General features: G+C 48.1%; 3 protein-coding genes across 8 annotated transcripts; all 3 read right to left on the bottom strand.

The window, feature by feature from the left end:
* Positions 1-113: 113 nt before the first annotated feature.
* On the bottom strand, positions 114-4,932 carry LOC102223679 (acyl-CoA synthetase short chain family member 1). The gene is given in 9 exon segments (XM_014474136.1): positions 114-139; positions 748-787; positions 1,349-1,461; positions 1,523-1,661; positions 2,936-3,018; positions 3,021-3,035; positions 3,597-3,689; positions 4,157-4,324; positions 4,845-4,932. Coding segments are annotated over 9 exon segments (765 nt in total).
* An 822-nt stretch (positions 4,933-5,754) lies between these two features.
* Positions 5,755-13,428, bottom strand: LOC111606501 (zinc finger protein 234-like). The gene is made up of 4 exons (XM_023327045.1): positions 13,250-13,428; positions 8,147-8,297; positions 7,640-7,747; positions 5,755-7,526 (listed from the first exon to the last, which is right to left on the bottom strand). Exons 1-4 carry the CDS (start codon positions 13,376-13,378, stop codon positions 6,451-6,453), a joined length of 1,464 nt encoding a protein of 487 aa, XP_023182813.1. The 5' UTR covers positions 13,379-13,428; the 3' UTR covers positions 5,755-6,450.
* A 953-nt stretch (positions 13,429-14,381) lies between these two features.
* On the bottom strand, positions 14,382-19,958 carry vsx1 (visual system homeobox 1). 6 transcript variants are annotated; one of them, XM_023327155.1, is made up of 8 exons: positions 19,731-19,958; positions 19,183-19,325; positions 18,123-19,100; positions 17,483-17,907; positions 17,326-17,401; positions 16,561-16,684; positions 15,177-15,372; positions 14,382-15,065 (listed from the first exon to the last, which is right to left on the bottom strand). In XM_023327155.1, the coding sequence occupies exons 4-8, from the start codon at positions 17,904-17,906 to the stop codon at positions 14,800-14,802; spliced, it is 1,086 nt and encodes a 361-aa protein (XP_023182923.1). In that variant the 5' UTR covers position 17,907; positions 18,123-19,100; positions 19,183-19,325; positions 19,731-19,958; the 3' UTR covers positions 14,382-14,799. The 6 variants fall into 6 exon arrangements, with proteins under 6 accessions (XP_023182923.1, XP_023182925.1, XP_023182926.1 ...); XM_023327157.1 differs by having other exon boundaries at positions 19,183-19,299; XM_023327158.1 differs by lacking the exon at positions 19,731-19,958 and having other exon boundaries at positions 18,123-18,271; positions 18,970-19,100; positions 19,183-19,340.
* Between the last annotated feature and the right edge of the window lie 93 nt (positions 19,959-20,051).

The raw sequence follows: 20,051 nt of genomic DNA, 5'->3' as shown, positions 1-20,051 counted from the left end.
TTTTGGGGAAGCTTCACCAACACTGGTGGGATTAAGAAGATTTCTCCATGAGGTTATCAGGTAAAGGGACTGGACCGGACCGGACCGGACTGGACCGGACCCGATACCTGCAGTCACTTGGGCGGAGTGCGCTGCAGGCCTGGAACCGGGTCAGACCCCCGGGGTTAAAAACGGTGAGACGTTTCCCATTTTATTTTTTTCCTTTTTCGGTATAAAGACAGATGAAGCATTTGGGCCCCAACGCTTGTTTTTTTTTTGTGAATGAATTTGAATGTTTGTGAGCGTTTAGCCATGTTCATTATTATTATTACTGAAAGATATTCATGAAATATCCAAAACTGTTTAATTGAAGAGACTGGGTTTGTTTATTCCAAAGCAGAATCCATTTGAAATGTGGTTTTATTAAATACAGCCGTTCTTCTTCTTCTTCTTCGTTTTCTTCAAATCATCTTTGATTATTACAGGATGTTAAGTTACTCATTTATAATCTTGATGAAATAATTAAACGAACTCTTGAGCGTGTGCAACATTCCATTTAGATGGGCCCAACTGGACCCATCAGAACCTCAGTTCGGTCTGTGTGACTTGAAGCTGCACTGAATGACCAGCAGGGGGCAGCAAAGCCTCTAACTGCAGGTTCAGTTTACATTTAAGCTAAGGTTCTGCAGAACCAGACCAACTGGCCCAAGCCGGTTCTGTTTCTACCAGAAGATGCTTTTATTGTGAAAGGGCCCAGGTGTGTCTCACCTTCTCCTTTGATGTCAAGCGGCACCGCTGGATGTTCGTCCTGCAAACAGAGAACAGGTCCGGTTCCTCAACAGCCGGTTCTGTTCAGTCCAGAGGTCACCAGAGGGCGCTGCTGTTCCATGTTCACACCGAGTCAGAACTTCAGAACCTCCTTCGACCCAACAGGAGGTTCATTTATCTCTGGGCCAGTTCAACGGGCTGACCCGGTTCTGGTTCTGGTTCCTCGAGGCCTCTACAACTGCTTTTTATTTGTTTATTGATTATTTCTAGCCAGTGAACCGCAGAGGGCCCCATATGGGTCCCACATAGATATTCTATCTGGGTAGAACCATGTGGAGTCGCCATGGAAACCAGCGACAAAACCACGGTATTTGTACCATACGGTATCCCAATTATCCCATATGGGGCCCACCTCGGTATTCTGGATGGGTGGAGTCTTCTTTATTCTTATGAGTTGGACCCTTTACTTATTAAGGTTCTGTTCTGGCCTCGGTGACCCGGTCCAGGATTCTAACTGGACCCAAACTGGTTCCATCTCTGTTTGGATTCCATCCACCACCTGGAGAACTCCTGAGAATCTGGTTCTGGACCCGGTTCTTACCAGAGCTGTCCCCAGCCAGTGTCCGCTGATGTCGATGATGTCGTCCATCCGACCCGTTATCTGGTAGAACCCGTCCTCGGACCTGAAGGCTCCGTCCCCGGTGAAGTAGAGACCTGCGGAGGGAACCGTGAGCTCAGCCTGAAGTTCTCCGGGGAATCCCAGGACCTCACTGACCCGGAAACGGCCCGAAGTACGAGTCCAGGAACCTCTGGGGGTCTCCGTAGATGGTCCGGGCCATCCGGCGCCACGGCTGGCGGAGGCGCAGGGAACCACTGACCGCGTTCCCACGGAGAACGGGGACAGCAGGGAACAACTGGAGGGAACAACTGGAGGGTTTCTCTGTTCAAATGTAAATGGCCTGAACTTTTCTAGCAATTTATCAAGTCCAGAGAATTTAAAAGCTCTTCACACTACATCCAGTAATCCATCACACACTGATGGTGGCGAGATACTGGGTAGGAGCGGCTACCAGTATATACTGGGTAGGAGCGGCTACCAGTAGATACTGGGTATCTGCCATCCTTCCACCATGGGCTCTGGGAGCGAGGGAACGTCAGCGTAATCTAGGGAACCTCGGAATGAGTTTTATTCTGGTTCTGTTAAAGTTTCTACAACTTTGCCTGTTGGTTCTGATCAGAGTCGGTGGATTCCTTTCCGGACTTTGATTAGGAACATCAGGGAGGTCTTTGGGGTCAGGCAGCATTTAGATCTGAGCTAACTGGCGGATAGCTCCTTAGCTGGGTCGGTCCGGTCCGGTCCGGCCCAGCTGGTACTCCTCTGAACCAATGAGATGATTTTATTCCTTACAGGTTCTGTCCATCTGACCAGAACCCGGCTGAGGTTCTGCCTGGAGACGCTTTCAGACTGAGGCAGAACCAGTCCAGATGGAAGGAGTTCTGGTTCTGGTGTGGCTGCGTCTCAGGATCCTAATCTAATCTAATCTGCTGCCCTGATGATGATGATGATGAGGAGGAGGAGGAAGCTGATTCACCAGCTGCTGCAGCGGCGCCGACCAGACCGGGTCACACGGGTCAGCCCTGACTGGACCAGAGCCCAGCAGAACTCCGCTGCCCTGGAACCAGCTGCTGCTGGCGGCCCGGTGGGTCAGAACCAGAGGCAGAACCGGATTAGAACCAGAGACGGAACCGAGGCAGAACCGGGTCAGAACCAGGTCAGATGCTTCAGGAGACAGAATAAAACAACAGGAAGTGATCCAAACAGCCGCATCAGAAAGAAGAACCAACAGAACCGACCCAAAACCTCCGACCCAGAGAACCGGGTCAGACAACCCAAACAACTCCCGGACTGGGCCGGGTCATCAGGGAAAGGTTTTGATCCAAACAGGTTCTACTGCTCCTTCCCACAGCAACCCGACCCTAACCTGGTCCAGAACCCGTGCTGGACCGCATCAGGATCATCACCACTGGTACCACAGCTGCAGTTCTGGTTCCGTCCAGTCAGTCGGACCGGCTCAGTCAGGACTCTCAGAGCCACATTCCGGATCCCCAGAACCCATCCTCTGTCTCTTCCAGAACCTCCAGACTGATCAATCAGAACAAACAGAACCGGACTCTAACCGAGCCTCACCTGGTCTCCCATCAGAACCGACTGGATGCCGAGGAACGGCCTCATGGCCGGGAAGATGGCGGCGCCGCGATCCGCGGGTCGATGCACACTCCTCCGGTCTCTGAGGGGCAGCACAGGTTAGAGAACCGGTCCGGTCTGGTTCTGGTACCAGACACAAGTCTGAGGGCTGTCCCAGGCGGTTCTGACCCAGTGGTTCTGCCAGCAGGGGCCCAGCTGCAGTTCCTAGAGGTTCCGGTTGGTCAAGCAGCTGGGCCGAGTTTAGAGCCGCGTGGCGAGATTGTCGAGGAATTGGGTCAGCGGCCATGATCCTTTCTGGGGGGGCAGAAGGAGGCGGGGCAGGGGGGGCAGAAGGAGGGGTGCAGGGGGCGGGGCAGAAGGATGAGGAGGGGGTGCAGGGGGCGGGGCAGTTGGTTGTTAATTGTCCGCTGAGCTGCAGATGTTCTGCTGCTGATCCAATTAGGGTTTAAACTTCAGCAAAGAGAAAATCAGGAGTACTTAATGTCGGGTCGGCGTCCAGAACCAGAACCAGATGTGGGAGGAGCCTACGGACCTCTATGACCTCTGACCTATACAGATAGCAGGAAGGTTCCTCTGGGAGATTCTCCAGCTTTGGGTCAGGAACTGGGAGAACTGGGAGGAAGTCCCTCAGACTGTGTCTCACCTGTCTGCCACCAGGTGTCCACCAGGGGGCAGCGTCCCTCCCCCACCACGCTGTGGAACCAGTGCCAGGCTTCGTGGTCGATGGGTTCCCCCACTGTGGACAACCAGATATGGAGCATCAACACTGACCAATCCTGGGCCAGAGGAAGTCATGACATCACTTCCTGGTGATATCCAGGTGGTGATGACATCACTTCCTGGTCTCCAGCTGCCAGGAAGTGATGTGATGACTTCATGTCCGCTAGGCTAGATTAGCGGTTCCGTCAGTGACGTCCTGTGTTCAGACACCCAAAACCTTCTGACCCGGAAACTGGATCTGAAGCTCCTGGTCCTGTTGTACTGTAGGGAGTTGGACGGTTTGTTTTAGTCCGTTCTGTCTTGGTTTTGGTTCTGGGTGCAGATCTAGATGCTGACCTGCTGCTCTACGCAGATGATGGTGAGATTTACAACAAAACAATCTCCTGCTTTGGGTCTGAAACATTTCCAGGAGATTCAGATTAGAATCTGGTGGAGATGAGAAAAGTTCTGAGGACGGATCCTGGACACGGTGTCTCTGTTTACGGAGCGTCATGGAAACAAGCCGGAGCGTCTCCGTCGCCGCAGCAGTCAGCAGGTGTGTGTGGCGTCCGCACCTGTAGGAGACCTTCACCTCGGTGCCGGGTTCGTCCTGCTCCCGGATCAGAGCCACCCGGTCCGGATGAGTTTCCTCATGGACGTCCAGGCAGTTCACTGGGACAGAGATGGAACCGGGTCAGCAGAACCCGGCTCAGGAGGGAACAGATCCCTCCAGGAGAACCTCGGACCTTCAGGACCCGGCTACGCTACTCTAGCTGAGGGCCTGGTGATGTTACCATGGAAACAGAGTTAAAAGACCCTGAGGAACTACACCGGTTCTGAAGGTTCTGGAGAACATCAGCTACCCTCCTAGAGAGCTTCAGATGGTCCTCCGGTCCAATCAGAACCCCTCCCCAGCGTGAGCCGCGGCGGCGCCGAGCGGATCATCATCCCGACCCGGCAGGGATCTCTGATTGAACATTAATCCTGAAGTGGATTTAGAGGCAGCAGACCGGGCCGGGCCGGAGCGGCACGCAGCGGCGCCGCAGAACCCGTTTATGTAATGGAGAGCTGATCCCGTATCGGACCTGATGGGAACCAATCATCCCGCCGCCGTTATTGGATTATAATTGGATTATAATCCGACACAAACAAGGCAGAGGAGGAAAATCTGACAAACATCTGGACCCGGTACCGGGTCCTGGTCCAGAACCACCAGAGGTCTGGATTGGACTGGACCAGTCCTGGAGAACCAGAACCAACAACCAGAACCCGTCCTCCATGACGGGAACCAGAGTCACATCAGAACCTAATGTGACTGCGAATCAGAACCGGTCTTATCTCCACCTGCCGGCCTCTGTTAGGCCCGATCCCCACAGTGCTGGTTCTGTTTGGTCCAAACTGACAGCTGGAAATCTAAAACATTCTGCTGCTCTGGTCCATTCATGGTTCTGGTTCCGGTTCCCTGCCACCTTATTATTAATAAACCGAACCTCAACCTTTCTACCGTTTGTGTCAGAACGGAACCGACTGACCCACACAGGTTCGGTTCAGAGAAAAATCAGCCGAACTTGATCTGAGCTTTAATTCCTGATCCGAACCAAAAGGATATGATTCAGAAACCGGACCGGACCGGACAAGCTGCGACGGCCTAGGAGGACCCAGAAGAGTCCAGTTCCCCTGTGTGGAGCCATGTCGGTCTGGAGCGGGCCGGACCGAGACCGACCCCCCCGACAGCTGAGTCCAGCTAGGAGGCAGGGGGCGGGGCGGGGCGAGCGGCTCCGGTTCTGGTTCGGGCGGGAACAGAGACTGGACCGGGAGGTTTCATCTGATGAAGCAGAACCGGATCTGGATCCAGATGTGAGCCGGTGATTCCGGTTTGGTTCCGATTTTTAATCTGTTGCAAAATTATGAAGAATCGAAACATTTTACTGGATTATTATTGATTATAGATAAATATCACTGTTACATCCATATTATATCTATAATCAATAACACTAATATTATTATTGGCTATAGATATAAATCAGGATTATATATTATAGATATGTAAGTGATAGAGCTGCTGGTTTCTGTCTGGATAATCAAAGCATCTGGAGCAGAAGGAAGGAAAGAAGCCTGTTTAATATGGGATTGAAGGTCCTAGTCAAAGTAACAGGTTCTTCATGAGTGGGAATGACCCAGAGGTTGCTATGACAACGCCTCAATGGTGCTGTTAGTAAAGTTGCTGCTGAAAAATCTGCATTTGCTTATTTTGAAACCAATTTTAATAAATGAATAAAATGGTGGGACGATGACCTCTGACCTCTGGTGTGTCTGACGATCCTGGAAGCCGATAATCTGATCGGCTGATTGTCACATGATCATAATAACGATGAAACAAACATGTTGTGGTCCTGATTAGCATCTGGAACGTAAACAAACCGCAGATTAGCATCAGAACCGAGGTGGGATTATCGCCTGGACGTCCGTTAATCTGACCGCAGGTCTGCTGGATTACACATCATCATCTGGATTTACTGGACTCCCTCAAGCTGCTCAACTGGAAACCAGTCAAACCAGTCCTCTGCTGCAGAGGAACCGGAACCGGTGCAGAACCGATAGATGGGATTAGCAGCGGCTCTGGACCGGGTCAGAAACACGTCCAGCTGGAGTTCCTCAGGGCGTCACGTCCGCTCTGGAGCCGTGATTTAAAACTTTATTCAAAAACACGACAATCTAATGACAGATCAGTCCAACAGAACCGAACCGTCCAGCTCTGCGCCTTCATGAGATCGTCTGTCTCAGCTGCTAATCTGGGATTAAAGCGACGGCTCGGCGCTCTGGCTCTGCTGCATCCGCCTCAGGTGAGCTTTGGTCTGCAGGTGAGCCTGCAGGAAGCTGCGCAGCCGGAAGTGCTTCCCGCAGCGCTGGCAGCTGTGCGGCGTCCGGCCGAAGGTCTCGGCGCAGGCGGAGCAGCGGGACGGCTTCTGGTCCCGCTGCAGCTCCTTCAGCCGGTAGCTCCGGGCGCACACACCGCAGTGGAACGGCTTGTCCCCCGTGTGGCTGCGCCGGTGCGCCCGGAGCTGCGACGGGTTGGGGAACTTCTTCCCGCAGACCTGGCAGGTGACGGCCGGCGGCAGCAGGCCGGCCGCCGCCGGCTCCTGGGCGTGCCGGCTGATCATGTGGTTCCTCAGGCAGCGGAAGCTCTTGCCGCAGACGGAGCAGAGCTGCTTCTCTCCGGCGTGCGTGGCCTGGTGGCTGCGCAGGTTGGCAGCCTGCGTGAAGCGCCGCCCGCAGGTGGAGCAGCTGAACGGGCGCGGCTCCTGGTGCACCAGCGTGTGTCGCGTCAGGTGGGAGGCGTGGTAGAAGGCCTTGCCGCAGACCTCGCACATAAAGGTCTTGCTGAAGTGCGTCACCCGGTGCGTCTTCAGCGCGCTGACGCAGGAGTAGCCCTTCCCACAGATGTCGCAGCGGCAGCTCTTCTCGCCGGTGTGGCGCGCCTTGACGTGCAGGTCGCGGTGCGTCTTGTGGTTGAAGCTCTTGGGGCAGAAGCCGCAGGCGAACGGCAGGAGGCCGTGCTCCTTCACCTGATGTTCCCGGAGCTTCAGGACGCCGCCGAACGCCGCGCCGCACACCGAGCACAGCGGGTGGGATTTCCTGTGGTGGTCGGCCAGCCTATCGGCGCTGGGGAACAGCCTGCTGCAGCGCCAGCACTGCAGGTGAAGCTCCTTGCTCGCCGTGGCCGCCGCCCGCCTCCGCCCGCAGCGTTTGGCCGCGCCGTCAGGTGGCGCTGGGGTCCGGGCGTAGTCATGGTCATCGGTCGGAGGGGAGGAAGAGGCGAGGCGCACCTGCAACTCCTCACCTGTGAGATTAGAGGCGCTGCTTCTGCTGTCACCTGGAACACAGACACAGTTCATCTGATGAGCAGCAGAGGGCGCTGCAGCAGCAGCTGACTCCACCAGGAGAACCTCAGGGCTCCGTCCTCAGCACATCAGCAGGTAGACTCACCCTCAGCGCTCAGAAATGGAAACATGGTCAGCGTTTGCTCTGCCTCCGGTCCGTCACTGACTCTGTACAGCAGGAAGTAGGCGTGGCCTGGGCCGGGCTCCTGCTCACCTGAAACACAGAAACGCAACGATTTTCACCTGGTTCACACCAAACACAGACTCTGACTCAGACCTACCTGGATCCAACCCTCTGCTCACCTGAATCCTGTTTATGACCTGATCCTGGTCTAACCCTAACCCAGGATCTGACTGGTTTAAACTAACTGGTTTAGAGACCTTTTACCTGGCAGACAGGTTTGCACCTGGTCCTGTCGGTGTTCTGTCCTACAGCTCCTCCCAGTGTCTCTCACTAATCCTTCATCTCTACTGTTTTCTACCTCTAAATGTTCGTCTCTCTGCAGATGATTGAGTTTTTCTTCCTGTGCTGATTGGAAATCATATCATTTTTAAATGTTAAATCTGTGATAAACAGATTTAAAATCTGAAAATGTTTGTCCTGCAGACTCACCTCCACCTGTCTGGGTCTTCATTAACCCTCCACAGATGTCAGCCGTTGTGGGCGGAGCCTCTTCCTGCCTCGTCATGCTGGTTTCCAGGATCTTCAGGATTTGATCCACAGCTTCCAGACACAGCCTGTCCACCGCCACTCCCAGTTCCTCCTGAGGAAACCAGTACACCTCCATCACTCATTCACACAGACTGAAAGAACCAGTCTCTTCTGACTGGGCCCAAACTGGAACAGAACCAGGATTCTGCAGATCTGCAGCTCCTCCAAAGAGCCTCTTAATAACTTTGGTCCAAATGAATCCAGATGTTTAATGATAATGTTGTTGCGCAACACCCCCCCCTCCTTTCTGTCTCTACTCTCTCACTCTCTGCTTCCTCTTCTGAGAGGGGAGATGTGCTACCAGCTCTCCTTCTAACGGGTTAATTGAGTTTCCTAAATCTGCTGGGATTTACCCTGTCCAGAACTGAAGTAAACTCTGTTTAAGCTGGTTTCGAGAAACGATTCGCCTGGTTTTCTGACGGCCTACATCCAGGTGTCCCACCCTTCTTCCCCCTGTGAATTAGCCAGACTGAGCAGCCTACAGCCAACTAGTTTCACAGAGCACACCTGTTAACGGTCGCTCGTTCTCTATTTTACAACTTGCATTTGTTATTGAACCAGGTAGGTTTTAGTGACTCGGGCGAGTCCCAAGGATGACGTTTTAAATTTGGGCTACCAGCAACCTATAAAACATTTTAAACTTTTTCCTCTCCAGAATCAAACATCACAGCTATTTTACAACCATCAAAGAACTTTAAGGTGACTCATTAACTGAATGTCCACAACATCTTTTAGATTTTCTTTATGCTAAATATTTTATTAGTAAGGCATTTTTGCAAGGGTCAGTACAGCTTAATTCAGTAGCAGAAATAATCAAATAAGTAAAATCAATCATCTAGTCTATCTTTCCCTACTGCTGACACTGAGAACTAAAAAAGGGAACCTTTGAGAGAGACGGACGGAGTTTGGTGTTTCGAACCCCAGACCTGGTCTGATGATGAAGAAGGTGTTGCAGCAGGAGGAGGAAGACGCCGATCGATGAAGGCCAGGATCTCCGCAGGTCTGATGAGCTTCTTCTCCGCGTGGATGGTGAGGTCACACAGGACTTGGTGCTGGCAGGAAAAAAGGCACCAGTTCTTCTTCTTTGTCTTTGCCTTTGTCTTCATCTTTGTCTTTGGGGTCTGAACCCAGCTGATGAGAGAAGTGCGATTCGAAGCCACAGGTTGTAGGGCTGACGGGTTGGTCTCCATGAGCAGGACAGTCTTCGGCTCCGTGGCCCCGGCTCTTCTTCAGCTGCAGAGTTCTTTGTCCATCTCGATCTTGGCTCGAAGCTGCCCAGAGGATCCAACAAAAGGTTCCTCTTTTGCACCCACCTTTTATAGGGTTTATCCACCTTTTGGTGCGTTTTCATTGGCTGTCTGCTCAGACAGATGATCTCATATCCATCACTGTCTTACAGACATTATGTCCTGATGTCTGTGCTAATGTCTCAGGGTTGCTCAACCTCCTATGTCTCTTGCCTTTCACCTTTTCTCTAAATAAGGCGCTGATCATCTCTGCTCTCCTATAGTTCCCCTTTTTCCCTTCCTTTCACCTTTCACCTACCATCTACCTCCAACATATCAGTGATGTTTAATTGCAGTTACACCTTCTTACACCATTTCAAGTTCAATGTCAAAATCACATTTATATCACATTTATTTTCTTTAGCTTCTCTTATTTATCATTCATTTATGATTTTATAACCATAACTTATTAATTACTCGCATTATAATCTTAATGTGAGTTATCACAGATGTTTTTCTGAAAAGAAACCAAGAATAATCCATGATTCTAATTATTTAATACTAAAGTTACAGTTACTTGTTTTTCTTGTAAGTGTTCTCACAAGTGTTCGTGTAAATATTATTACAAGTAAACCAATATTAATATAAGTATTTTACTTTGAATCTTATGAAATTACTCAAAATGTTTAGATTACATTCTTTAAAACTTTCATGCTTTAAAATAAGGAATAGTCTCAGCTATTTTTTATAAATCTGCAGGCTGGAAACTTCCTCTTATTCCAGGAAACCTGCTTTCCCTGTTTAATGACTCTCTGACTGACTATGATTTCTTATGATTAGATAGAAAAAAGTAGAATTAAAGCAAAGTTTGCATGAGACAAAAACAACACACACAACCAGATTTATTTTATTGACACTTAAGTCTACTGTTGGGCCTAGATATCACTTGAGTGATTCATTTTAAAGATAACTTTATTTATTATTACTGTTAAACTAAAATCTCCAGCATGGGGAAGTGGGATGAGCTCGGATTTTCTTGACAATAAGTTATGTTTTATTAGCAGGTTATTTACTGACGTTCCCTTCAGGAAAACTAACTGCATATCTCCTTGTCGTCGGGTTTTCCTCTTGATCACATGCAGAACATTCCTGACCATGAAGCGTTTTATTTCAGCGCGTTTGGATCATGCAGGGGAGTCGGGAGGATCCAGATCCAGGCTAATAATCTGATTCTGGACCCAGAACCAGGAAGCCTGATGGTCTGAGGCCAGCTGGTTCAGGAAATGATCCTGACGTTTCACAAAGACACAACAGTGAAACAGAGACAAAATGTTGCCATAGGAGCAAACAGAAAACCCCTGAGAACAATTACAAGCCCGCCTGTAAATACAAAAACATACAAATGGTAATATATAGCTAGATATAAATAACTTAGCATTTCAGTCATAGTGGGGGATTGTTGAGCAACCAGATGGTCAACGGGAGGAAACTGTTTCTGAGTCTGGCTGTTCAACAGCGAAGGAAACTTCCTGCCGGATGGACAACGATCAGAGGATCAAATGATCAGAGGATCAAATGATCAGGGGATCAAATGATCAGGGGATCAAATGATCAGGGGATCAAATGATCAGAGGATTAAATGATCAGAGGATCAAATGATCAGGGGATCAAATGATCAGGGGATCAAATGATCAGGGGATCAAATGATCAGAGGATTAAATGATCAGAGGATCAAATGATCAGGGGATCAAATGATCAGGGGATCAAATGATCAGGGGATCAAATGATCAGAGGATTAAATGATCAGAGGATTAAATGATCAAATGATCAAACGATCAAACAATCAGAGGATCAAACAATCAGAGGATCAAATGATCAGAGGATCAAACAATCAGACGATGGAGAGGACAGGAGGAGTCAGAGAGGATCTGGTTTGCTCTGGCTGAGCAGCATCACCAGGCTACAAACAACAGCATTCTGCAGGTTTTTATGGGACGTATTAGAGATGTTGTTCAAAGCCTTTCTAGAATATATCCTGACAGGTAATCTCTCTGATACATGGGAAACAGGGATTATCAGTTTAATCCCCAAACCTAATAAACATCTAATGGATGTTTATAATCAGAACATCTCTGTGTGATTATGAAATGTTAGCTCAGGTTTCTGCTCAGACTGAATAGAAGTGAGAGATTCAACAATCAGCCTTTATTATGGTCAGCTTGGATTTCACACACGCTGGACATTCCTCTCTGAGATGCTGCAAACTTTAGGGGATTATCTTTGTGGATTCATTGAGCTGCTCTATGGTGATATTTATAGCTCAGTTCCCATAAATCCAGGACTCCGCTCTAGATTTAAGATCCAGCGAAGCATTTGGCTTTACACTGCTTATCACAATAACTCAGTTATTAACGCTGCAAATCAATAACAAGATCAACCAGTTTTCTGACGATCAAAACAAACAAAAACGATCCAGTGCTTGTCTCTGCCCTCAGTATAATTTCATAAATCCCTCAGATTTAAGGTTAGAAATGTGAGATTTCTCTCATTCATTACTGAACATATCAAAGCATTTTGTCAGTCAGAGTCAAGAATGAAGTTAAATGTTTATGAATGAAACAGGAAGAAATGTTTTTGTTAAAGGTCCCAATTAATTAATACATGAGAAGGTTGGTTATTAATGAATCTGACTTTGACGTCATGGTTGTTGTGGAACCGGGTTCTGCTCCACGCCACTGTACCGGGCCGGCCCAAGTAACCCTTGACTGCGTTGTGCGTTTCTGGGTGATCAGGCGGTTTCCCTCAGCACACTACAACAGAGCCTTATGTTAGCTTTTAGCTTAGCACATGAAGTGTTTTACAATATTAACAAAACTAAAAGTACAAAAATTGATGACTGGGAACATCTAGTAAATATTAATCACACACTTTGTCTAAGTTCATAAAAATGATGTTTTATGTGTTGCTAACACTTTTCTACTGTGTGCTGAAGAATGCAACTCACCTCCAGTGCAGCTTTCACAGACTGGCAGCGAGAACAGGGGCCAGCAACATGTAACCAGCCACACAGAGAGGGGGCGCTGTTTCCCCACTGCACTGATACATATAGATTCTACAACCTAAACACTGTTACAGTTGCGCTTAGGAAAAATGGCTTAAAACATTCAATATGGATTCATTTTTCTAATTTTATATTTAGAAAGCTGGGAGGATTTGAAATCCTTGGAAATCAGGAAATTCCAGTTAAACTGCCAAACATCCAGACTTCTGGAAAATGAATTTTCAGTGGAACTTCTCACTCCGTGTTTAAGTTTTAGTGAATAAATATAAGGCTCGTATGAAAACAGTCTCATGTTTCTAGACATTTCTTAGGTCCTGTGAATTTGTTGTCATTTCTGAGAAAATATCATTTTATTCGTTGGATTTTGGGAAGGTGACCAAAGCGATCCGATTATCGTAGATTGAGTTAATCAGAAATGTTTTTCCCAGATTCAGTATTGACTTTCTCGATCTCCACGTTAAAAGTGAACGACAGTAAATTAACTGACATTAAACGTAACGAGAGTCAATGAGATAAAACATTTATTTAGATTATGAAGGAGATTCTAGCTTGTTTTCTACAATGTTGTTCATATTCTCTTGCGTTGCTGTTAACAGCTTTGTTAGTTGATAATAAATAAAAAAGTTAAACTCGCTGTAGAGTTCACAAGGACCGTGACGTCACCCGACCTGAGCTGCTGGAGCCGGAAGTGTTGCTGTTAGCCACGGTTAGCTTTACCTCCGGCCGGGGCTCCTGGCTGCTTACACGGACCGCCTCCCTCGCGGTTCGGAGCTCCACCAGCAGAGTTTGGGCCAGGCTGTTCACGACCAGAACCACTTGGCTCCTGACTGCGGCTAAATCCGCCATTCTGGGCCGCGCTCAGTTCCGGGTTAGCAAGCGACTGAACAGCAGTACAGGACGTGACGTAGGTGACTCGTCCAGTGCCTTTTCCGTTTCCTTTAAAAAAACAAAAATCATAAACATGGCATGATTCATACAGCAAACAGATAGAAGCAGCTCATTTTAACCAGATTCATTCATTTATTATTATTTTATAATAAACCGAAGGAAATTCTGACTTTTTTCTCAGAATTTTAACTTTAAAGTCAGAATTGAATTTTTCGGCCCTGATCCTCCATTGGACACAGATTCTTTATTTCAGAAAACTATTGTTGATCGCAGAGAAAATCTACATGATGTAATTCTTATAGATTCTGTGGGCAGAAAGGACCTCCTGTAGCAGTCTGTGTCACAGGGCGTGAGAAGAAGCCTCTGACTGAAGGCAGTCTGATGCTCAGGGTGGATTTATGGAAGATCATCATCATCTCCACTGGTTCCACAGAACCAGAACAGAACCAGGCTTTTTATCCGGTTGTTGACCCGTTCTGACAGATGATAACAGAAAGATTGACCCACACAACAATAATCTCCTTTGTTTTGTTCACGTTTTAATTTTTAATCCTTTATTTGTTGTGGAAAATCTCCTGTCATTATTAGAGAGAACCATGAAAACAATAACAATAATCCAGGAGCCGCTGCTGAACGTCACCAACATCAGGACGATCTCACAGCTGGTCTGCAGCTGGACTCCTCCTTTCTATGGCCGTCTCCATGGCGATGCGGTGGCAGCGCGGATGGCTAGCATGACTATGGGTAATCTGAACAGGCTGCTGCTGCAGACATCCTGAAGATGTTTTAATAGAGTGGACAGCAACACGCCTGATGGTTGCCGTGGAGATTCTGGACACAAGGATGCTGGATGGACATCCTACAGGACTCATCCAACCATCATCCATCCATTTCTTGGTTTTTCATCATGATTTATGACACAAAGTCTGAGATGCTCCAAAAATATCTTATTTTTATTTTTCCCTCTGGTGACCAATGGCTGTACAGACATTTAGTAATAATAATAATAACATCAAGAACAACCATAAACAGTAAGTATAGTTTATATTTTACATTCTGAGCTCCAAACACACGAACAGACAGGAAGTTTCCTCCCAACACAGGTAGAAAACGGGGGAAAGAACCAAACGGGTCCTGGAGTTCTGGAGTCCAACCCGGTCCAGTGAAGTCCTGCAGGTTCTGCAGAACTTTCAGCCTCTCCTCTTGCCCCGCCCACTCCTCTCTGATTGGTTCCCGGGTGGGTGGGGCCGCCCTGCTTATCTTACGGCACATAATAAATAAACTCCGCCTTAATGCGGCCGGTTTGCGTGGCAACAGATGACGCCTCCTCATGAAGGAAGAGCCAATCAGATTACAGTCCGAGCAGGCCCCGCCCACCTTCAGCTGTGTTCCTCTGATTCGCCGCTGCTCCCCTGCTGTGGCGAGGGGGCGGTCCTTGCGGAGGCCCCGCCCTCTTCCTGCTGCGGCTGTTTGGCAGAGCTGGATAGGTCGATGGCCTCTTCCTCTTCCTCCTCTTCCTCCTCCGTCTCCTCCCCCTCCGGAAGCCCCGCCCCCTCGGCGCGCCGCTGCAGGGCGTCGCAGAACGGGTCGGGCGGCGGCGGGCTGGAGCATTTCTTAGCCATCTCCAGGGACTTCTTGTGCATACCTGAGGGGGCGGAGCCAGACCAGATCAGGTCAGAACGGGAGGCGGCCAGCAGGGGGCGCTGTGAGTGAGCGCGTGTGTATTGCTGCCGGTGTGCGTGTGCGTGGCACTGACGTGCATGCGGCTCACCGAGCAGCCAGGGGGCGCAGGAACCCATCATGCCGTTCTTGGCCGAGTTGAGGATGGACTCCGGCAGCGGGATGGAGTGGCGGACCATGGCGCCGTACAGACCGTACTCCGCCATGACGCTGCTGCGGCCCCAGCACTTCTCACGCTTCCGCCACTTCGCCCGCCGGTTCTGGAACCATACCTGGACACCAGCAGAACCAGGACATGTGGACCGGGTCAGGACAGACAGAACCACAACACACAGAACCAGAACATGTGGACCGGGTCAGGATTTAAATAAATTAAAATCTATTTAATGGTCTGAATGTTCAATAATAAACTGTTATAATATGTTAATATAAATCAGGATCATAATGTTATAAAACTTCGTTAAATTATTTTTGTCTATTTTTCTAGATTGTTTTATTTATAGACTTTTTATTTTTAATATATTTTTTATCATTTCGTATTGTTATAATTAAATTGATGACGTCAAGTTGTGGCTGTTGGTCCCGCCTGCAGCTCCTCCACCAGCTGCGGGTCCGGGTCCGGGTCCGGTTCCGGTTCCGGCTTCAGTTCTGGCTCCGGTACCGGTTCCGGTTCCATCCCGCCTCGGTTTTGCTCTTCGTGTTCTGTTGTCCTGGTGGAACCGGTTCTCCTGTTTTCGGTCCTTCTTTTGCAGTAGATTCTTTTTGCTTTAGTCCGGTACCAGTAGGGGCTCCGGCGGCCCGGTCGGCCCGGTACCGGTTCGGCCCCCTGCCGTACCGGTTTGTTCTTTTGGATCGGCTCATCAGGTCCAACTTTCTGTTAACACTTTTGGGTTTTTCTTTTTCGGTCTTTAATTCTCTCTTTCTTCTAAATTTTAAAATAAAATCATTAAATATTATAATATAACGGTTATTAACAAGTTATAATAAAGTATTGATTGAATACTAATGAGTATCAATAATAATGTAATATTTTTATACAATTGAGAATTAAATAATTGATGAATATCATTTTGTTTTATTTTAGTTTCTATACTTTAATGTAAATATGACTAAATGTATAATGTCTTTATTAAATTAAAATTAGTATCTACATTATCATAAATAATTATCATTTGTATTAATGATAATAAATTATTACTAATTATTTTAATAAAAATAAAATAATGTCTGCATTATCTTTAAACACCTAAATAATTTCTGAATATGTATCACATTGTTTTATTTTAGTTTCTATATTTCGATACACAAAATGAATAATTTATTTAATAAAGATCAGTGTTTATATTATTACTGAATCTAAAAGCAGAACAGAAAATAAATAAGTTCACACACAACAAAACACGGAGTCCTCGGTTCTGTGGACCTGCACACATCAGAACCGAACCGGACCGCGGCCTCACCTGGATCCGGTCCTCCGGCAGTTCCGTCTTCATGGCCAACATCTCCCGGGCGTAGACGTCCGGATAGTGGGCCTCGTGGAAGGCCTTCTCCAGCTCCTCCAGCTGGTGGGAGGTGAAGACGGTGCTGAGGAAGAGGAGGAGGAGGAAGAGTCAAAATCAGGTCGGAACCAGCTGAGCTGCAGGTTCAGAACCAGAACCAGTTCTGTTCACATGGTTTAATCCTGCTGCTCTATTCATTATTATTATTATTATTATTATTATTATTATTATTATTATTATTATTATTATTATTATTATATTTGTAGCTAATTATTTAATTTTAATGTTTTCAATGTTTTCTCTTTAAAGCTCCAGACTTTTTTATTGTCATGTTTTTCTGAGTAAATTAAATTAAATCTTTTTTAACCAAACATATTTATTAATTACCAAACTAGAATTTATTCACTGTTATTGATTTATAATTCAATAAAGTCAATGATTATTTATGTGCAAATAATTAGAAACCGGTTCTGGTCCATCAGAATTTCATTAATAAAAATCAAATTTCGTTTCATTTCATATTTTCTGTTTTTTAAAATATTTTCATCAGTAATTTCTAAATCAGCTCAAAGTCCCGGAGCTGCTGGGTCCATCGGAACCGAGCCGCAGATTCAAAGCTCCGTTTTCAGAGGAAAAATAAATCGTCCAATTGAATTTAATTAATTTTTAAAATTTGCCTAATTTCTGTTATTTTTAAAACTTGTTCCGGATGAAGATCTTCCTCACCGGTGTCTCCTCTTCTTCCTCTTCTGGGAGTTTCCGGAGCTTTTCGAGTCGTTTCGGTCCGACAGACACTCTTCATCTGCAGAACAGAACCAGAACCAGAACATCAGAACCAGACCGTGGTGGAACTGGGCCACTCCAGAACCGGACCGGTCCGTACCGGAGTACTGGTCCCGCTGGGCCTCCAGGTTCTGCAGGTAGTGCCCGTCCGGCCGCGCCTGCAGCAGCGGCAGGTGGCCCGGCAGGAAGCACGGCGCCCCGGCGGGCTGCTGCGCCGCCAGGCTGCACAGGAAGCCCAGGCCGAGCGGCAGCGACCCGCCCGGGAACGAGAAGCCGCCGAGGCCGCCGGCCGGGCCCGGAGGCTCCGCGGCGGTCCCGGAGCCCGCGGCGGGCGGTCCGGAGCCCGGCGGCCCGGCGGGCTGCTGGCGCGCCGCCAGGTCCGACTCCAGGCCCAGAAGGTCGGTGATGGCGAAGCCTTTGGACCGGAACCCGGAGCCGTGCAGCCGGGCCTTGTCGATGCCGAACCCCGGGGAGAGCATCCGCACCCTGGGCTTGTCCTCGCTGAGCTCCTCCCGGCCGGTCATGCTGAGGAAGAGGAGGGATGAAGGTCGAAAAACGGGACCGGAACCCGGCGGGAGGAATTTATGCTGCCCCGGGCCCCCGGGTCCGCGGCGGCAGCCAATCAGGAGCCAGAACCAGCGGGGTGGGCAGGAGAGGGGGGGGGTGGGGGGGGGTCTCTTCTCAATCCCAGAGGATTAATTGCCACCAATTTCCCTCCAATCCGATCTGGATTTACTGACCGGAGGAAGAGGAGGAGGAGGAAGGTTTAGTTTGTTGATCTTTGATCAGACCCAGATCTCCTCTTCATCTTCTCCCTGCGGCGTCACCGAGCTGCAGGGGTTACCATGGCAACCGCATCCCAGAGCCAGGTGAGGTCAAAGTTTAAAACCTTTAACAGAATCAGAAACAGAAGAAATGAAGAAGGTAGATTCAGATTCTGGAATCAGAGACAGGAAGTTCATCTATAACAGTGGTCCCCAACCGCCGGTCCGCGAACCAATTGGTACCGGGCCACGCAAGAAATAATGAACTACTTCCGGATCTTTTATTTTGAAAATCCTAAACCGGATTTTACCGTACCGGCTACTTCTTGCGAGTCAAAATTGAGCCAACTTGCAGCAGAATGAGTAACAAAACAACATCGGAGTGCTGCCCCCCCCCCCCTGCAGCAAAATTAGGAAGGGCTGACCGGTTAAAAGGTTTGGGGACCGCTGGTCTATAAATGTCCAACAGATTCTCACTCTGAGGATGGGTTGAAATGCCCCATGAAGGCAGGAACATCTAGATTATCAGCAGCTGCAACCATCTTCAGATTAAATCAGATCAATTTAAGATTAAATATGAATTTATTTATTTGTTTTCTTATCATTTCTGAGTGAGAAAAGTCCAAATAGATCCAACATTCTGACATGAAACTGAGGATTTGAGTTTCCTTTGTGTTTATTTTAGGTGTCTGTGTCTACCCCCCTGATTGTTCCCAGCTGGGTCTCGTTCCCTGATCGCCCTCCTTGTTTTAATCCCACCTGTTCCTCGTTCCTCGTCTTGTCTAATCTAATCTTCTTGCTGTCTGATGTTTTCCGTTGTTACCGGTTTTGAGCCTTTGCTCATCTGTGCTGCTCTCAGCATTAATCATCTTTCTTTCACTCCAACCTGGATCCTCTCAGCCTCATCGTGACGGAAACGATCCAGGAAACTGGAACAGGAAGAACATCTGGAAACTGTAGAAATATACATTTATAAATTCAGATGCATCAATATTTACTAACATCATGAAAACCGAAGACGGTGCAGAGATTCTACCTGGTCAGGCTGTGGCTACTATGCAGTAGCTCATCACCATCAGTGTGAATGAATGAATGAATGAATGAATGAATGAATGAATGAATGAAGGCAGAAGCACTTTAGGTTCCTCTGGACCTGATAAGGGGAACAGAAACACAAGACTGAAGGTTGCAGACACACCCACACCCACACACACACACACCCACACACACACACACACACACACACACACACACACATTAATGCAATAAATCCATAAATTCACAACTAATTAATAAAAACTCAGTTCTAAATATAAAAAGCTGATTTTTATCCTAAAAACAATAATAATAATAATAATAATTAAATTTGTTATTTCCAACAAAAATAATGAGCAAAAAAAACTTATCTCTGAATATTTAAAATGGTAATTAATAATAATAATCAATAATCAATAACCAGCACAAAGCTGCAGATCCGTTTCTTTTTCTCCGATGACGGATCTTCATCATCAGCAGGTGATGATGATGATGATGATGATGATGATGATGATGATGATGATGAGGGCCGTCGGTACCAGCCAGTACCTGATTCTGTTGGGCCGGTCCGGATCGTCCAGAATCGGTTCTTCAGTTCAGCTGACACCAGGAGGTCCGGTCCGAACCGGGCAGGTTCTGGTCAGGTTCTAAGTGGACCTGAGGTTCTGCCAACTGGATCCTCAGCAGATCCAGAGCCTGAAACGTCTCCAGAACCAAGAAGATCTCCAGAGTGGACCGGGCCATCAGAACCGGCCTGGTGCTCACCATCACTCTGGACGGCTCCTCTGCAGGCCCGACCCCCGACCCCTGACCCCCGACCCGGACCCCTCCAAGCCGGGTCCAGGTCTCTGGAGACGAGCAAGCGGCACG

The sequence above is a fragment of the Xiphophorus maculatus genome, chromosome 22 (genome assembly GCF_002775205.1).
Source record: "Xiphophorus maculatus strain JP 163 A chromosome 22, X_maculatus-5.0-male, whole genome shotgun sequence".
Taxonomy (NCBI): domain Eukaryota; kingdom Metazoa; phylum Chordata; class Actinopteri; order Cyprinodontiformes; family Poeciliidae; genus Xiphophorus; species Xiphophorus maculatus.
Note: the sequence above shows the minus strand (reverse complement) of the source record. Positions and strands in the feature narration are given on the sequence as shown.